Source organism: Microtus ochrogaster, chromosome 19 (assembly GCF_000317375.1).
Source record: "Microtus ochrogaster isolate Prairie Vole_2 chromosome 19, MicOch1.0, whole genome shotgun sequence".
In the NCBI taxonomy this organism is placed as follows: domain Eukaryota; kingdom Metazoa; phylum Chordata; class Mammalia; order Rodentia; family Cricetidae; genus Microtus; species Microtus ochrogaster.
In genome coordinates this window covers 248,704-265,826 of record NC_022021.1, presented here as the reverse complement: position 1 = coordinate 265,826, position 17,123 = coordinate 248,704, and the positions used below count along the sequence as shown (strand labels likewise).

The 17,123-nt window shown below is 38.6% G+C and overlaps 1 protein-coding gene across 5 annotated transcripts in view; it reads right to left on the bottom strand.

Moving 5' to 3' along the window:
- Bdp1 (B double prime 1, subunit of RNA polymerase III transcription initiation factor IIIB) overlaps positions 1–17,123 on the bottom strand; it is a 92,682-nt gene that overhangs the window by 37,002 nt on the left and 38,557 nt on the right. For 3 of the 5 annotated variants that reach the window (XM_013349675.2, XM_026783697.1, XM_013349672.2), the window contains 11 exons: positions 16,629–16,836; positions 15,171–15,301; positions 10,512–11,685; positions 9,656–9,834; positions 8,866–9,088; positions 6,712–6,890; positions 5,783–5,987; positions 4,216–4,322; positions 2,230–2,431; positions 1,819–2,012; positions 636–1,023 (listed from right to left, as the gene is read on the bottom strand). In XM_013349675.2, the coding sequence (XP_013205129.1) occupies positions 636–1,023; positions 1,819–2,012; positions 2,230–2,431; positions 4,216–4,322; positions 5,783–5,987; positions 6,712–6,890; positions 8,866–9,088; positions 9,656–9,834; positions 10,512–11,685; positions 15,171–15,301; positions 16,629–16,836 (3,190 nt within the window). The remainder of the gene's footprint in view (positions 1–635; positions 1,024–1,818; positions 2,013–2,229; positions 2,432–4,215; positions 4,323–5,782; positions 5,988–6,711; positions 6,891–8,865; positions 9,089–9,655; positions 9,835–10,511; positions 11,686–15,170; positions 15,302–16,628; positions 16,837–17,123) is intronic. The other 2 variants (XM_013349674.2, XM_013349673.2) reach the window with 2 other exon arrangements.

Sequence of the window (17,123 nt, the reverse complement as noted above, 5' to 3'; positions counted from 1 at the left end):
GGGAGGGAGGGAGGAGGAGGAACAACTACTGAGGATATGGTTCTGTTGTAAAGTGCTTGTCTCATATACATGAAGCTGTAAGTTCTATCTTCAACATTTCTTAAACCAGGTGTAGCAGCAAATGGCTACACATGGGAAGATGGACACAGGAAAATCAAAAATTCAAGGTCATCTTTTGACTATGTAGCAAGTTTGAAGGCCAATGTGCAATGTGAGATACATGAGACCCTGCCTCAAAACAAAAACAAAACAAGAAACAAAAAAGGGTGGGAAAAAAGATTAATTCTATCTTCTCTACCAACCACAACACAGAAAGCTTATTACAGAGTTAATAGAAAAAACACCTGCTAAATCTTGTTTAAATTAGTCAAAGTGTAGATTAAGCAGCTTACAGATAAGCAAGTTTCTATCATAGTTAACCCCTGTAGAGGAAAGACTATGACAACTGAGTGATGGCCATACAGGCCACTTCTCCTGATTTGCTTAAGCTAGTCACACTGAGTCCCAAATAACCTACTTTTGACAGTAGACATTTAGAGAAAGGACTTTTCAGACCACAATTACTAAGAAAAGAAATAATCATTCATTAAAGGGGATGAAAGTGGGGAAAACTGAAAAAACGAAACACAAACTACCTCTTCCATTGTTTCTTCGATCTGAGCAGACACTGGTTCAGGGGATCTGAGACCAACAGGTACAAACACTGGTGCTTTGTTTAATTCTTCTGGGGCAAGATGATAGGTTTCCTCCTCAAAGTCAGAATCAAAATCCTCAGCATCCTCTTCATCCTCTTTCTGAGAAGCCCGAAGAGTCACCAACATGGACTTGGAAGCTCTAGGTTCCTTCTTAGCAGTCTTACCTCGGATTCGTTTGGGTCCTCGCCCTTTGGTCACATTTGATTTCATCTTTCTATGTGCTCTTTTCCCACTGTGATCTGTCTCACACTCAGAGGCAGAAGAGAGAGGTGTTCTTCGATGCGCAGCAGTTTTGGAGCAATTTGATTCTTTCAATAGTTGTGGACTGCTGGATGTTGAACCAAAATAACATAGTCATGTATGTGCCAGGATTATCTCAATGAAAGCCAAACTGTTAACAGTAAAATCTCAGTTCCAACCTTTAAAATAAAGATCTTGGCCTAAGAAGACAACTCAGTGGCAGGGCGGTTGCCCAACATGTGAAGCCCTAAGTTCAACTCCCAGCACTGGTGATGATGATGATGATGATAGATACATCTCCTTTTATGATGCTAGAATTGAACCTAAGCCTCAAAAGTCCTACACAAATGTGCTCATGAGCTATTCTTAACTACTCCTATTCTTTGAAAAACATATGTCATGAAAATAAGAAAGGAATTAACTACTACTTAGTATTTTATTTGGAGTGAATTCTTAGTTGTATATCTATAAAGGCTGCATAGTAAGTTTTTAATACTGGCCCTATAGCCATGATATGGTTATTGAGATAGACATAAAACTGGAAATAACTAAAAGACAAAATACATGGAACCAATCAATAATAAATATGAAATCAAACAGTAGGACTTGTTTATCTTACTGCATAAACAGATTAGAAAAATAAGTTCTTTTCCACTTTGTGGAAAATTATGGAAGTGCCCTTCATTACTGTTCACAGCCAAACTCAATAGCATTCTAATTACTGATGTAATGCACAATATCATTTGGCAGGTAAAAGGATGTACGTTGTTACAAATAAAAATAAAACAGGCTTGTAAATAAAGAATACTACATTAAGGTGGAACTTCTTTAACAAATAAGTGCTTTTTATCTCCTATTCTGAGTCTTCAAAATAAAATATTACCTAATTTGTTTACTGAGACCCTGCTCTTCAAGCCCCAAAGATGATGTAGGATGGTCCTCCACAATCTCGTCCCTTGCACCTCCTGATGGTACAGCTGTCAGCTGAGCATCATTAGTGGGAGATGCTGATGCTTCAGGAACGATACAATCTTTTCCTGCTGAAACCTCCAGAGGCGTTAGAATCTCTGTCTTTTCCTTAAAGAAAAACAAAACATAATATTACCATGGAAACAATCTTTATTAATAAGTTTTAGCAGTCTGGCCTAGACCTCTTAACTTAAAAAGTCATAGGTGATCAATTTTTCAAATCTGTACAAGCTGGCTTTTCAGAAAAGCAAAAACTTTCCCCATAGCTCTCCCTCATGACACTGACACGACAGACTGACTAACAACACTATTTTTTCTCTCTCACTTTTAGAGGAAGCTGGATGTCCAAGTCTCCTTTCTGTGGCTCATGGTCTTCTGGTTTTGGGTCTGTGCTCTGGTCTGTTGTGCCTTTTTCGACAACTGGTTGCTCTTTCCTATGGTGTGCTCCTCCTAAATTTGGTTTAGCCTTTTGGAATCGTCTCCTTAACAACTGTGCTGGACTAGGAACATGAGGTTCATTTTCATGCCTAAAATAAAGCACAAGTTATGGTGAAGACCAGAACTCTTCATCAATGCAACATTAAACAATTCTGGATTCAAACAGATTCTAAGTTCAAAGGATTATATATAAACTGGAAATAAAACCAGGCATGTAAAAATGAAACATTGCATTTTACATGTGAAACAAAAAATACAAAAGCTTTATATTATCCATTTTCTGCATACCTGTGGAACAGTTCATAGTATTAATCTTTCTCTACTTTCACTCACTAGCTCTAGAATTCATTGATGTCATATCACTTTAGTAATTTTCAGAGAAGAATAAGGCACTCCAAACTTGTCACAGTAGCTGAACAGAGATTTTATAACATTTTAAACAAAAGTGTCAACTGAGCTACAACACACCAGCACACACACAATGGTCTTGCTTGACAGCAAGTTTATCTTACTACATTCCTTAAAGCTCATGGAAAGGTATTATTAACAGTAACTATCTTAAGGTTCTTAACATAATCCATTTCAGACAAAAAAAAACAAGGTTTAAACATTCAAAGAAAGGGAAAGCTACTAAGATAGATGGAATAGCTACCTAAGAACTTCTGGAAGTATCTCAGTAATGGATATGACCTAAATTAGGATGCTGAAAATACTGATATAGGCATAGGGATGTAGCTTTGTGGCAGATAACTTGCTAGTACTGCAAGACACTGGTTTCTATCCTCAACGCACAGATACAAAGCAAACAATTGTGTGTGTGTGTGTGTGTGTGTGTGTGTGTGTGTATGTGTGTACATACATATAAGTACATACACATATTAGTTTTTATCTATTAGAAACCAATCCTCAAAATACACAGAAAAGAGGAACCAATCCTACTAAGCATTCTGCTGGGAAAATAGCAAGTTCTAATATGATTATGATGCTGGTTTATACTTTCAGGTACTGGAGTGTCTGGAGAAAACAATTTAATTAAAAGCTATCACATGGGGCTGAGGGTATGGCTAGTAGTAGAGTCAATAGATTCAGTCTCCAAGGACAAATGTCATCACAAGGGACTCTGCAAACATACTTAAGTATAGGGTATGGCAAGGTTGCTCAGTGGGTAAAGCTACTCACCACTAAACCTGACAAACCAAGCTCGATCCCCAGAGCCTATATGGTGAAGGAAGAACCAACTCCTGAAAGCTGGTGTCTGATCAGAAACCCACAGGAGTATGTGTCCCCTACCACAAAACCACAAATAAATTTAAAAGATAGTCAAGAAAAAAATATTACTAAGTTCAAAGGAGGCACCAAAATTATGGGCATAAAAATAGGAGTAAGAATTTGTGTGTGTGTGTGTTTTGTTTTGTTGAGGCAGGGTTTCTCTACATAGTCCTGAAAGCTTTGAAGTCAGAGAGCCTCCTGTCTCTGCCTCCCAAATCCTGAGTTGAAGGGCATGTGCCAGGGCCAAGAATGAGGTAATTTAAAATCTTATTTAAATGGGCCTGCTGGCACAAGCTTCATCCCAGCTACTAAGGCTGAAACAGAAGAATCACAAAATCATGGCCTATCTCTAGCCTATAAGCAAGTTTAAAGCCAGCCTGGGCAACTTAGCAAAATTCTGTCTCAAAAAATTAAAAAGGGTTGTGAACCACAGCTCAATACTAGAACACTTGTCTGGCATGTAAAAAGCACTGGGTTCAACCAATAGCACCATGAAACACATATTTAAAAAACATTCAGAATACTGTTACATAAAACCAATTGTGTAATAATAAGAAACTGTCTTTGACGGGGTTTATGCTTTTCTCATGAAAAGCAAACTCACCTTTTTTGTTCATCTACAGGAACCACGTGTCTGTGACTTTCATTCACTGTGTACTCTGAAACTCCAAGGGACATAGCTTCAACTTCACCTTCAATGTGAGTGTTAGCCTGCAAAGACAAAACTGGTTAATGTGATGGACTGATATTTTTTATGTTTTTCAGGACAGGGTTTCTCTGTGTAACAGCCCTCACTGTCCTGGAACTCAAGTCTGTATATCAGGCTGGCCTCCAAATTAGATTATCTATCTGCCTGCCTCTGCCTCCCAAGTGCTGGGGATTAAAGATGTACACTCCCACCCCCCACTCACTAGCTTACCTAAAGCAATGAACTCCAAGTTTAGGGAAGGACCCTGTCTGAAAAAATAAAGCAAAACACCCTATATACCTACATACACATGTGCACATACCCAAATAAATAGGTACATTTACCACACCTGTGCACACCAATCTAAGAGCCATCAGTTATAAAATAGAGAACGTAAATTAATTGGCACTGATCACTGCTCAGCTGCACACTGCATGCTCAGCTGCACACTGCATGCTCAGCATGCACAAAGCTCTGGGTTTGATCCCCAGCACCAAAGTTTAACTATTTTTTTTTTAAAGTATTTTTGTCGAAGTGGGGATCACCATGACTTTTAATCTAGGTTTTATCTTAATACCCAGAGAAAAGAACACAAAAGCAAAGAGTACTTGCGATTAACATTTTGGGACATTACACTACTTAGATATTTTTTTCTAGTACCAAAAGACTCAAGATGTTGGTTGATAAAGAACCGGGAGATAGTGACCCACACCTTTAATTCCAGTACTCAGGAGATAAAGACAAGAGGATCTCTGTGAGTTTATGACCAGCCTGGTCTACAAAGTGAGTTCCAGGACAGGCTCCAAAGCTACAGAGAAACCCTTATAAGGGCCAGCAAAATGGCTCAGAGAATCAAAGCACCAGCATGACAACCTGACTCCAGTCCTCAGAACTCACATGGGAAAAGAGGACGGACTCCCACAAGTTGCCCTCTGATCATGCACTTGTGCTGTGATATGTGTACATACACATGTACATACATGCACATACCCCACACATACAACACAAATAAATTAAGTAAATGTTAAAAAAGAAACTAATAGAGCTAACACACTTCTATAATTACAGCATCTGAGAGGCAAAGGCAACTGAATCAGAAATTCAAGGCCAACCTCAGCCACACACTGAATGCAAAAGAAAAACCAAGAAATTGGCTAAACACAATAGAATGGTGGTACATTCTGTAATTACAACACTCTGATGAGACCAGAGGATAAAGGCTAGTCTCAGCTAAATAATGAGACACAAAAAGGGTAAGTAAGAAAGGTTCTTAAAAAGGTTAAACTGTCATTCAAAACAGCATACTGTTTTGCAGCATAAATAATATATCTGTTTCTTGCTAAAGAAATTCGTTACTGTGGTACTATGGGAAAGTTACAAAACTCTTCACTAGCGAAGAGCTGCCTTCAACAAGAAGGTGAGGACAAGGCGGGCTGAGCTGTCATTTGTTGTCTTAGTATGTGCTAAGGATCCAGCCTCTCACCACTGTCAGGACTTTTTTCGTTTCATCTTTCTGCAGCTCTGATCCTTCATTCTTAGCTACACCTTCAGCTTCACTTTTTTCTGTTATTTGCCTCTGTCTGGCCTTTTGTACGTTTGGTCTTGGTCTTTGAAGTCGACCTCTCACTGGGAAAGCATGGCCAACACTTTGCTTTGTTTCCTGTGTGACCATGTTCATCTTCTGAGTCCTAGAAAAAAAGGACAAGGAGGAAGGAGAGGTTGATTATAAAAAGTCGATACCTGTAAGAACATGAATTTCCTCCACTAAACTCTCATGAAAATATTTTTTTCAAATCACTCTAGGAAAGCATCTTCTCATTACAAAAATATGTTATAAAAGTTCAGGGAGTTATAGGAAAAAGAAAAACGTCATTTCAGGTTTGGGGATGTATCCAAACGGAAGGAGGACATGATGTGCCCAAAATAATGTATAAAAGTCAGATGATAGAATGGTAGGTGCCAAGAACAGAAGAAAAGGGGGAAAGTGGGAAATGGAGGTTGCTATTTAGTAAACACGAAGTTTTATTAGTAGTTTATGAAAAGGAAAGTGTTCTGAGGATGGATGGTGGTGTTGCCTACAAAACAATGAGACAATGTTTTATGTCACTAGTTTTGTACAACTAAAAATGAAAAATTTTATCTCATGTATATATTTTGCCAATTTTTTAAAAGACAAGGACTTATACCACATATACATATATATTTTTAGTATGTTACCTTACATAAATCTTAAGCAGTCAACAATAAATAAATCACTAAAAGATATTCAATTCCATCTAATTTTCAATTTTAGGTGGGTTTGCCCTATGAATTAGACCCATTATTCTCCAAAGCACTTTAAAAAAAAATAGAGAAATGTTTCAAAGAAAAGCCTCTATTGTTTTAGATTTTTAAGGAAATATCACTATTTACCCAACAGGAACAACTAAGCCATTTTCCTGCTTTTGTGTTGACTGAGAATCCTCTTTGGGTTCACATGAATCGGGTATGGAAGAGTCCTTCCCAGTCTGCATGCTCGGCAGTATCACAGCATCCACCTCCTCCTGACGCGGGTTATCATTTTCTCTTGATGTCATTAGAAAAGGCACCTCCTAAAAGTTTAGAAAGAAGAAAAATTCACAAGTTATTAGTACAAGAATGAACTGACCCATTCCTGTAGATGAGGGACAGGTGTGCTTCCTAGCACGTCTACTTGCAGAAACTCATCTCCTGCAACTGTAAACAAGCACATAATGTGCATAAACAAGAACAGGCTTTCAGGGAGATCCTCAACACATAAAGGATGAATAAAACACTGGAAAGAAGATTAATTTTAATAGGATATTCAATTTTAATTTCATATTTTTTGGAAGACATTGTTGGCACTGAAATCAGGTCCTCATGCATGCAAGGCAAATACCCTACCAATGAACTAAACTTGAATTCCTTCCTTCCTTCCTTCCTTCCTTCCTTCCTTCCTTCCTTCCTTCCTTCCTTCCTTCCTTCCTTCCTTTTTCTTTTTACGAGTCTCACTGTATAGTTTTGGCTGTCCTGGAACTATCGACCTCCCTCCCAGCACCTGACACCTGAATTTTCATACAATGAAGAGATAGGGTCTTACACTGCTGCCTATTTCTGAGCTAATCTTGACTGCAGCTCTCCAGTTTTAGCCTCTTAAATAGCTAGGACTATAACATACAGACTATAATACACCTAAGCTTAGCCTTACATATTCTAGTATAAAACCACATTTAAAATGTTTTTCTTTGGGCTGGAGAGATGGCTCAGCGGTTAAGAGCACTGCCTGCTCTTCCACAGGTTCTGAGTTCAATTCCCAACAACCACATGGTGGCTCACAACCATTTGCAATGAGATCTGGCGCCCTCTTCTGGCATATAGGCATACATGCAGACAGAACAATATACATAATAAATCTTTAAAAAATGTTTTTCTTTGTACTGAACACAATAGATGTTTAAAATATTATGTTAAGTGGAAATATCAGATACTAAAGGATGATGGCATTTAGGCATATAATACTTACACATCTACATGTGTTTTAGAATACAGACATAATTTTCAAAATTATGGATTTAATAATGAAAAATAATAAATAAAAGTAGTTTTTCTATGAGACTGGAGAAATACCCCAGCTATTAAGTGCACTGGCTGCTTTTCAAGGAGACCTAGGTTCTAGTCCCAGCACCTACACGGTAGCTCACAGCCATCTGTAACTAATCTCAGGGCACCTGAAGCCCTCTTCTGGGCTGTGGGTACTGTATTCATGGCACGCACAGACATACATTGAAGCTAAACACTCACACACATAAAATAAGAAAAGCAGTTTAACTTTCACAAAGTTAGAGAAAGTACAAATATACAAAGAATTATTCTAAAGTATAAAATATGAACTTTAATTCTAAAAAGTACTTTAAAATGCATTCAATTTAGTGAGGCCTGGTATGCAGACCTGTAATTCCAGTTACTTGTGAAACAGGAAGACAAGTTCAAGGTTTGCCTAAATTATAGTGTGAGTTCAAGGCCAACCTGGGCAAACTTAATGAGTACCTATCTTAAAAGTGAAGAAGGCTGAGAATACAGCTCAATGAAAGAAAGCGTCCCAACATCTGTGAGGCCCTAAGGGTTAATACCCAAGACTACAAGGACAAAGCAAAAACTAAAAACCAAGCTGAATGTTGACATTCCATTTTAGAGTTTTTGACACACAATCTTAATCTTTTACGACCAAGTTAATGAAGGAAATAAAATCCACTTCAACTCATATCTAGCATTTTTCTTATTTATCTTAGTAACAATAAAGTAAGACCTGAGGAATCTGATACGTCATTTGGCTAATGTGACCTCACCAGAATAACAAGTAGAACCTAAGATGTCTTAGATGCTTCCAAGATACACATTTGCTCACACTTGCCTACCAAACATCAAATATTTTAACATAAACTATATGGACTAATGAGGCACACTAAGCCTAGAACAATACTATACACATTATTCATTATATGAACTTGAAATAATTTAATAAGCACAGTAACAACAACAGAAACCCTCTCCTGAATCATCACTCACATGCTGAGAAGAGAGAGAACCGGACTGCTCACTGTCCTGCTGTAACGCAACTGTCTCCACTGTGTCTGCTTCTGACTTCTTCCCAGGTACACGATGCTCTGCTTCTGGGGTTGCTCTCTTTAAGGCTGCTCTTGACAAGTTTGGTTTTGGTTTTTTGAATCGACTTCTCAGAAAAGGAGCTGGTTTAACTTCGAGTGGCTTCGGTTCTTGAGGAAGAGATCTGCTTTTGGAAGAAGGATTACCAGACTTGACTAGAAGAAATGTGGAAGCGAGTGAACCTAGGACAATCTTAGAGAGTGGCAGTAAGCTTTTACTTGTTCTTAGACAGGGTCTTTCTGTGTAACCTAGACTGGCTTGGAACCTGCTCTATTAGGCCATGATGGCCTTCAATTTTCCTCCAGCCTCTACCTCACAAGTGTGAGGATTGCAGGCATGTAACATCCTATCTATATCTGTCTGATTCTATTTTTTAAGAAAAAAAATGGAGCTATCCATTAAATTCTGAAAAACATTAAGTTGTACAATCCAGGTATAAACCTATCATTTTTTTGCATGAAAAAAATACTGGTCAAACCCATGTTGACTTATGTGTTACATGAAATTTGGTAATAAATCTCACCAATAGCTATCAGAGTGGCCTTAATCTCTCTCCCAATCTTGCATAAGCTATCTCAAAATTTGTAACACTACCCAATTTATGTCATGGCTTGAAAGTTCACTTGTTTTAGAATAACCTGCGAATATAACTATATTCTTTTTCTGTGAAGGCACACAGACCAAACACTTGTACCTTAGGCTAGTACCAGAAAACTGCTCCAGGACATCTGCAGGCTGTATCGCTGCAACTGTTTCAAGGTCTGCAGAATTCTGGGAAGACTTCACATGACTTAAGTGACTTGATACTTCCATGTCAGAGTTTTCGTTTTGTTCCTCAAATGTAGGCATCACTGATATTTTATTGCTAATATTCTAGAGAAAAGTTATCGCAATACATCATCATAAACAGAAATTTTCTAAGTATTTTATACATTTTAAACAAGTTTATTTCTAAAAGTGATTTAAAAATACAGAAGTTTTTAACTGTTAAATATAAAAGAAATATTAAAACTTAAAATTCAGAATGCCTTCCCTTCATACTGTATATTAAGACTATTCCTAACCACAAATATCATTATGCACACACACAAAGAGAAGAAATCCTCACATATGCTATTATGAGTATGAACTTTGCACGAAAGGAAACTTTCACCAAAAGATTTAAAAGAGGAGGCAGTTTGATGTCAGGGAGAATAAAAACATATATAGGTGTTTATGACCAAAAGAAATAATTTCAGCCTATGTTTATACTCAGGTTGGCACAAATTTAGTCCAATTTCCTAAATATATTGCTATCTAAACGAGTAACTTCAAACTGTTATTATGATTAGTAATTCTCCCACAATTAGAAAAAATAGTCTTTTTAAATTTTTAAGTGAATACACAAGTTCTTCAATAATCTGAAATGAAAAGATTTAGGACTGAAAAAGATTTTAGATTTTTATTTGCAATTTTAAGTATTTTGGGACTTAAGGGTAATAATGATAAATTATTTTAGTAACCTTGCTGAGAAATGTTTTTAAATCATTGTAAGACAGAGAAATACATACTTTTCTATCCACTGAAACCCCGGGGCTGCTGTCATTACTGCTGCTCTGAATCACATCTGCCACGAGCTGCCTTGAGCTATGTTCCTCTGGTTCATGCTCTCTTGGAGAAATATCTACTTTTTCTGTTTCTTCTAAGTCTGCCACCATGTGCTTCCCAACACGGATCTCTCCAGGTCCTCTCTCCCAAGAGATGGAAGCCTCTCCTGTTTCCTTCAGATCTCCACTACTCTCCTCAGTGGCAGTCATCTCTGTTGATACCATGACCGTCGTGGAAACGTCTCTTTCTCCAGTTCCCTTCAGGTCAAGCTTCTTTTCTTCCACAGCACTCAACTCTACCCCCGCTTCTTCTTCGTGTGTGCTACTGCACACATCCAGCTCACTAGCCAGCTGCTCTGCTGGGGATCCCACTGCCTTTTCTCCGAACTCTTCCAGATGTGTTTCCATTTCACCCATGGTTTTGGGCTCCTCTGTCTCCTCTACTGGCACAGATATTTCTCGTCTTTCAGTGTCTTCTAAATATGCCTCCCCTTTTTCAGTGCCATCAATCATATCTGTTGTCCTGTCTCCTGTGGGTAAATCTTTTCCAGTTTCTTGCAAGTCTGTCTCCATTTCACTAATTGGACTAACCTCCTTGGGGCCATTTTCTTGTGAAAATGTTTCTCTTCTTCCAGTTTCTTCCAAATTTGTATAAATTTCCTCTGTGGTATCAATCAACTCTGACATGTTCTCCATAGGAGAAATCTCATTTAAAGATGCTTTCAAACCTATCTCTGTTTCCATAGGGATGTCAATCATTTCTGCTCCCGTCTCCCCTGGGGAAATCTCTCTCTCTATTGTTTCCAAACCTATCTCCATTTCCATAGTGACTTCTGTCATTTCTGACATCTTCATGTTAAAAGATGTGTCATTTTTTCCAGTGTCTTTTAAATCAGATTCCAATTCGTTAGTGGCAGGAGTAACAGTAATAGTCACAATTGGCATCTTCTTCCTTGGCGAAGAGTCTGGTTTTGCAGTTTCTTCCAAAGTTGTTATTTCTCCAGAAATAGGAACCTGTTCTGACACCCCTTCCTTGGAGGTCATTCTTTTTCTTCCTGTATTGGGTTTTGGTTTCTGAAATCGCATCCTTAGAACTGGAGCTTGCTTCAGTTTATTTGCTTTACTGTCCTCTTGAATACTAAAAGAGAGAGAGAGAAAGACAAATTCTAATCCAGACTACCAGTTGAACAGATGACAGTTAAGGAACCCCTATAGAAACACTAAAAACTCTCAAATTTAAAAAAAAAAAAAAAAAAAGCTGGACGGTGTGGCACACCTTTAATCCTAGCACTCTGGAGGCACAGCAGGAGGATCTCTGAGTTCAAGGGCAGCCTGGTCTACAAGAGCTAGTTCCAGAACAGGCACCAAAGCTACACAGAGAAACCCTGTCTCAGGGAACTGTCTATTATCCATACACTGGTCAAAATCAGAGAAAACACAGAAACTCAGAATTATTTATTTCCAAGGCTCCTGGATATTTAAAAGCCAGAAATATCACAAGGTAAATCTACAGTAAAGACATTGCCTTTACAGAGGGAAGTTGCTAAAGTCAGATTGGATATTAGTTACAAATATCCAAAAAGTAGGCTTGATGGTATGTATCTATAATCCAATTGCATGGGAGGTGATGGCAAGAGGATTAGGAAAAAGTTTCAGGAGAGCTGTCCCCACCTGCCACCAGTTGCAGTATTTGGGAGAGCAGGCCCTGCACCTTGAGTGGACAGCACAATAGAGCCAACCCCATTGGCGGAGGAGTGGGTGAGTCAGCCCCAAAGATGGGGGGCAGCGTGAGCTAAGGAAAGCTGTTCCTTCCCCAACCCCCACCTACTGCAACAGAAGGGAGAGCAGGTTCTATACCACGCCTGGGTGGCAAAATAGAGTCAATCCTATTGGCAGAGGTGTGGATGAGCCAGCCCCAATGTTGTGAGCATGGGAGAGTAGTCCCCATTACTCATCTGTCATGTGGTAACATGGGCAGGGAAGGACTTCCTCTGACTCCCAACCCCTGACCATCAATGCCTGAGGCAGGTAGGAAAGCTTGCCCTGAGGTCATAAAAGCAGGAGAGTTGAGTGGCCCCTGCCCCTTATCATCCACAGCATTTGGGATAGTGGCCCCTACTGCATGCCTAAGCAACACAGTAAAAACTGACCCTCAAGGTATAGGTGAAGGAGATCTGACCCTGAGGACATGAAAATAGAAGAACTGGCCCCACCCCTTGCTCATCACTGCAAAGGGTAAACTTGCCAGGACAATTGCCAGGAAGCTCACCCTGGTGGTGAGGACAAGAGAAAGCTGGAGAGCTAACCAACCATGCAACTGCCCAGGCCCGAGCAAGGGTCATGTGTTGGCCCAACCCAACATTCACCCCATCTGTGGTTTGCTACAGCCTGTGAAAAGACCTGCAGACCCCCAGGGTGCAGGATTTCCATAACACAGGGCAAAATCAGGATAACTAAGAGAAGCCCCAGTAAGGACCCAGCATCAATACTGAATCAGAAACCAGAGGCCCGAACCAGACCATTGATTCTTTGCAATAAACATTTGCAAGTAAAGATACATGGATAACAGGGTTTACTGCGTGACTCACTGTGTCACACTACAGCTTCCATAAAAACACTGATTTTTTTTTCCCTTTTTTTCTCTTTCTTGTCTTTTCTTTTTTCTCTTAAATTTTATTTTATTTTATTTTGGGGAGGAAGTCCCAAGGGCAGAGGGTGGATATGAAAGGACAGAAAAATGAATGAGAGGTGAGAGACACAAAGAATAAAAAAGAGAAAAAATGTGCAATTAATATCCAATACACTCAAAATGACATCTGAGTGATTATATCTTTAATTAATTTTATGTAATTAAAATATGTAATTTTTAAAACCCCCAAACAATTGTTTTTGTTTTTATGTGAAATGCAAAACTTCAAGTTCAAATTAGTAAGAGTATTTCTGGTCAAAAAAAGAAAAAAGAAAAAAGAAAAAGTTCAAGGTCATCCTCATCTACATAGTGAGTTCAGTCACCCTAAGCTACATGGAATTCTCTTTCAAACTAAATGAATTTTAAAAATTAATCAGGGTTCTAAAACCCAATAAACACTCAAAAAACTTAATTTTCTTCTAAGATACCATAATTAAAGGAGTCTCATTTAAACCTAGATAAATAAATATAACCAATCTGCCAGATAGCTACAAATAAATCTATTATCAGAGATGTGTAATTACAAAGGTAGTTCTATAGGACACATTAGTAGTAAACAGTTGAAGGGGTACTAGGAAGAAAAGCAATAATAGATGAAGCAAGAAATAAAGGAATACTTCAAGTGACAGAAACCCAGTCTTTCAAGTTAGATGTTATAAAATAGGTCTATAAATAGATCACAGCCAGCCTTTAAATGCGAATATTAAGAGAACAGATACAGGAAATCTAGGCTGTTATCTCTGCATCTACATGCTTCAAACATTATCAAGCTATAAGCATCCTAATAATTCCATCAGTCTGGTTTGGTAAAAATAATAAACAGGAACTTTGGCTATGAAGAGGATGGGTTCTACACATAATTGACCTAATTTTAGAAAATCAAACATTACCAAAAAGTAGCATTTCTATTTGGATGTAGACATCTAATGAATATGCTTGTGGGTTTGTTGTTGTTGTTGTTATTGTTGTTTTTGCTTTTTCAAGACAGGGTTTCTTTGTGTAGCTTTGGAGCCTGTCCTGGCACTAGCTCTTGTAGACCAGGCTGGCCTCGAACTTACTGAGATCCACCTGCCTGTGCAGGGATTAAAGGCGTACGCCACCACCACCCAGCGAATATGCTTGCTAAGTGAAAAAACTGCTCCTATTAACTCAGACCTTAGTTTATATTAGATAGTTTTCTTCAAATCACCTATAACTTAGGGACTAACATGAAAGCTAAGACATAAACTTCCTTGAAAAGAGCAATTCCTAAACAGTTTTAAATAAAGCTATAGTAACGATGGCTCCCCTTTACATGTATTTAGTGTGAGGGTGGGGCACCTGCACATGGAGGTCAGAGGACGACTTGTGGAAGTTGGTTCTCTTGTTGCCCCACGTGGGATCAAATGCAGGCCGTCAGACTTGAGAGAAAGTGCCTCTTTATCCAGCAAGTCATCTCGTCAACCCTTTACATTTTTGTTTTGTTTTTTAAGATCTATTTTTTAATTTATGTGTATGTGTGTTTATATATACCACATACCACAAGCATCAGAGGCCAGAGGGTATCAAATGCCTTAGAGCTGCAATTGCACTCAGTTGTGAGCTAGGTGGTATGGTGCTGGGAACAGAGCCTGGCCCATCTGCAAAACCAGTAAGCAATGGGAACAGCTGAGCCTTCTAACACCTTATACACTGTTAGCCATAATAGATGACACACAGACAGAAAAGCCATTTAGTTTGTTTCTGTGGGTCAGTGGCTCGGGAGGCAAATGCTTCCTTCTAAGCCTTATGACCAGAGTTCCATTCCAAGGTCAGGAAGGCACAGTGGAAGGAGAGAACCGACCTCCATGGCATGCGCGCCCAATTTCTGTCTTATAACACAGAATAAATAAATATAACTAATCTGAATCTTATTAAAAACTTGAAAATTGTATAACTGAATAAACAATGCTCACCTTGGACATTCATTAAGAATGCTGGGCTCATCAGAGTGCACATTTGCTGAAGCATCCTTCTCTTCAGGCTGTGATGTGACATCTTCACACAGGAGGTTTTTAAATGACTCATTTTCCATTTGTTCAGGAATCTTAATAACAAAGTTTGTAGTATTTTAGATTTCACAACAAAACACAAAACTTTAAAACATTTTTACTGAAAAATCTATTTTAACCAGGTATTATGATGCACGTTCTGGGACTCGGGAGGTAAATGCAGAAGATCACTTTCCCAAACAAACCTAGGCTTTTTGAGGGAATTTGAAAACAATCCAACTGCAGAATATTCCATCTCATTTGAGTATAAATAAAATGGTAAAAAAAAGTCAAAATTATAAAATAACAGTCAAAAACCACATTTTAGTGTTTTTCCTTTCACTATCTTAAAAATTCCATAAGTCACATATTTACCACGTCTCAAAGCCCTAGTCTTTGCTGTGCCATCAAAAAGCGATGTTTCAGACTCATCTACTTCAGTCTGTTTCCATCATATTTGTGAGAATCTTCCACGGTGCTTGGATTTCTAAATTCTTAATCTTTAAGTACTTTAGAGACTGTAAAAACTATAACAACAGACAGGGCTAAGGATGTAGCTCAGGTAGTAAGAGTGCTTACCTGGCATACTCAAAGCCCTTGCAAGGTTCAATCCACAGCACCACATAAAAACGGGCATGGTTGCACATGCCTACAATCTTAGCACGTGGGTGGAGGCAGGAGGATCAGAGTTCTGAGGTTATTCTCAGTTACACAGTGAGTTGGAAGCCACTATCTAAAGAGTTGGAAGACTCTATCTAAAATATAAAATTATAGCAGAAAGAACCCAAATGTTAAGTCATGCTAACTCTGCTTTCTTCTAACAACTATATAAATAATCTAAAACTCCATGAGCCAGGGATATAGTTCAGAGGCAAGAGTGCTTTCTTAGCAATGAAAGAGGTTCGGTCTTCTACATCTCTTTCTCTCATTCATGCGCACACACGCGCGAACACACACACACACACACACACACACACACACACACACACACACTTCATTATCTGTTTTTGGAATTATACTTGAAAGGAGTAATTTCAATATTTTGTTTAAGCCAGTATTAAAATTCACATATATGACTATCATTCCGAAAGGAGGCTGAGAATGTGTTCAAGGGTAGAGTGCTTGCCTAACATGCTTGAGAACCTGGGCTCAATCTGAAGCACAGGGGAAAAACCAAGTCCAAATATGAGTTAAGATGAGAGCAACCAAGAGTCATGTACAATGCTCAAATATCTAAAATGATTTAACAATAAACAAAACTCCTCACTATGAGATTTTGTCCACAAATGCAACAAACAACACACAAAAGGTTATTTTAAAAAGGTGAGAGCTTACATAAAGGCTTATATACTTGCTTAATAAATGTTATCAGAATCAACATACCACAACACAGGATTCACTTTGCTCTCTATCAACACAGGATTCATCTTCATCCTTCTCTACATGGGCCCCAATTTTTCCCTGTGGTGTAGGAGTCTCTTCTCTTCCTGTAGCTTTCTGTATGGTAGGCCTTGGTCTTTGCATTCGGCCCCTCAATAGACGCGCAGGTCTTAAGACCTTTGGTTCCTGTACACAAGACTTTTCACTCAAACTATAATTACAAAGAAATAACAGTATGATTACAATGAAGTCACAAAGTTGTTTGGCTATATAAATAAGTAAGTCATGTTAAATAGGAAGCATTTTTCAAGTATCCACAAGAACATCTTATAAGATAATCACTACACATCTACACTCTACTCTTTCAAACAGACAATTCTGGACCCTCATGAAAATACCACCTCAGGGCCGAGCGGTGGTGGCGCACGCCTTTAATCCCAGCACTTGGGAGGCAGAGGCAGGCGGATCTCTGTGAGTTTGAGACCAGCCTGGTCTACA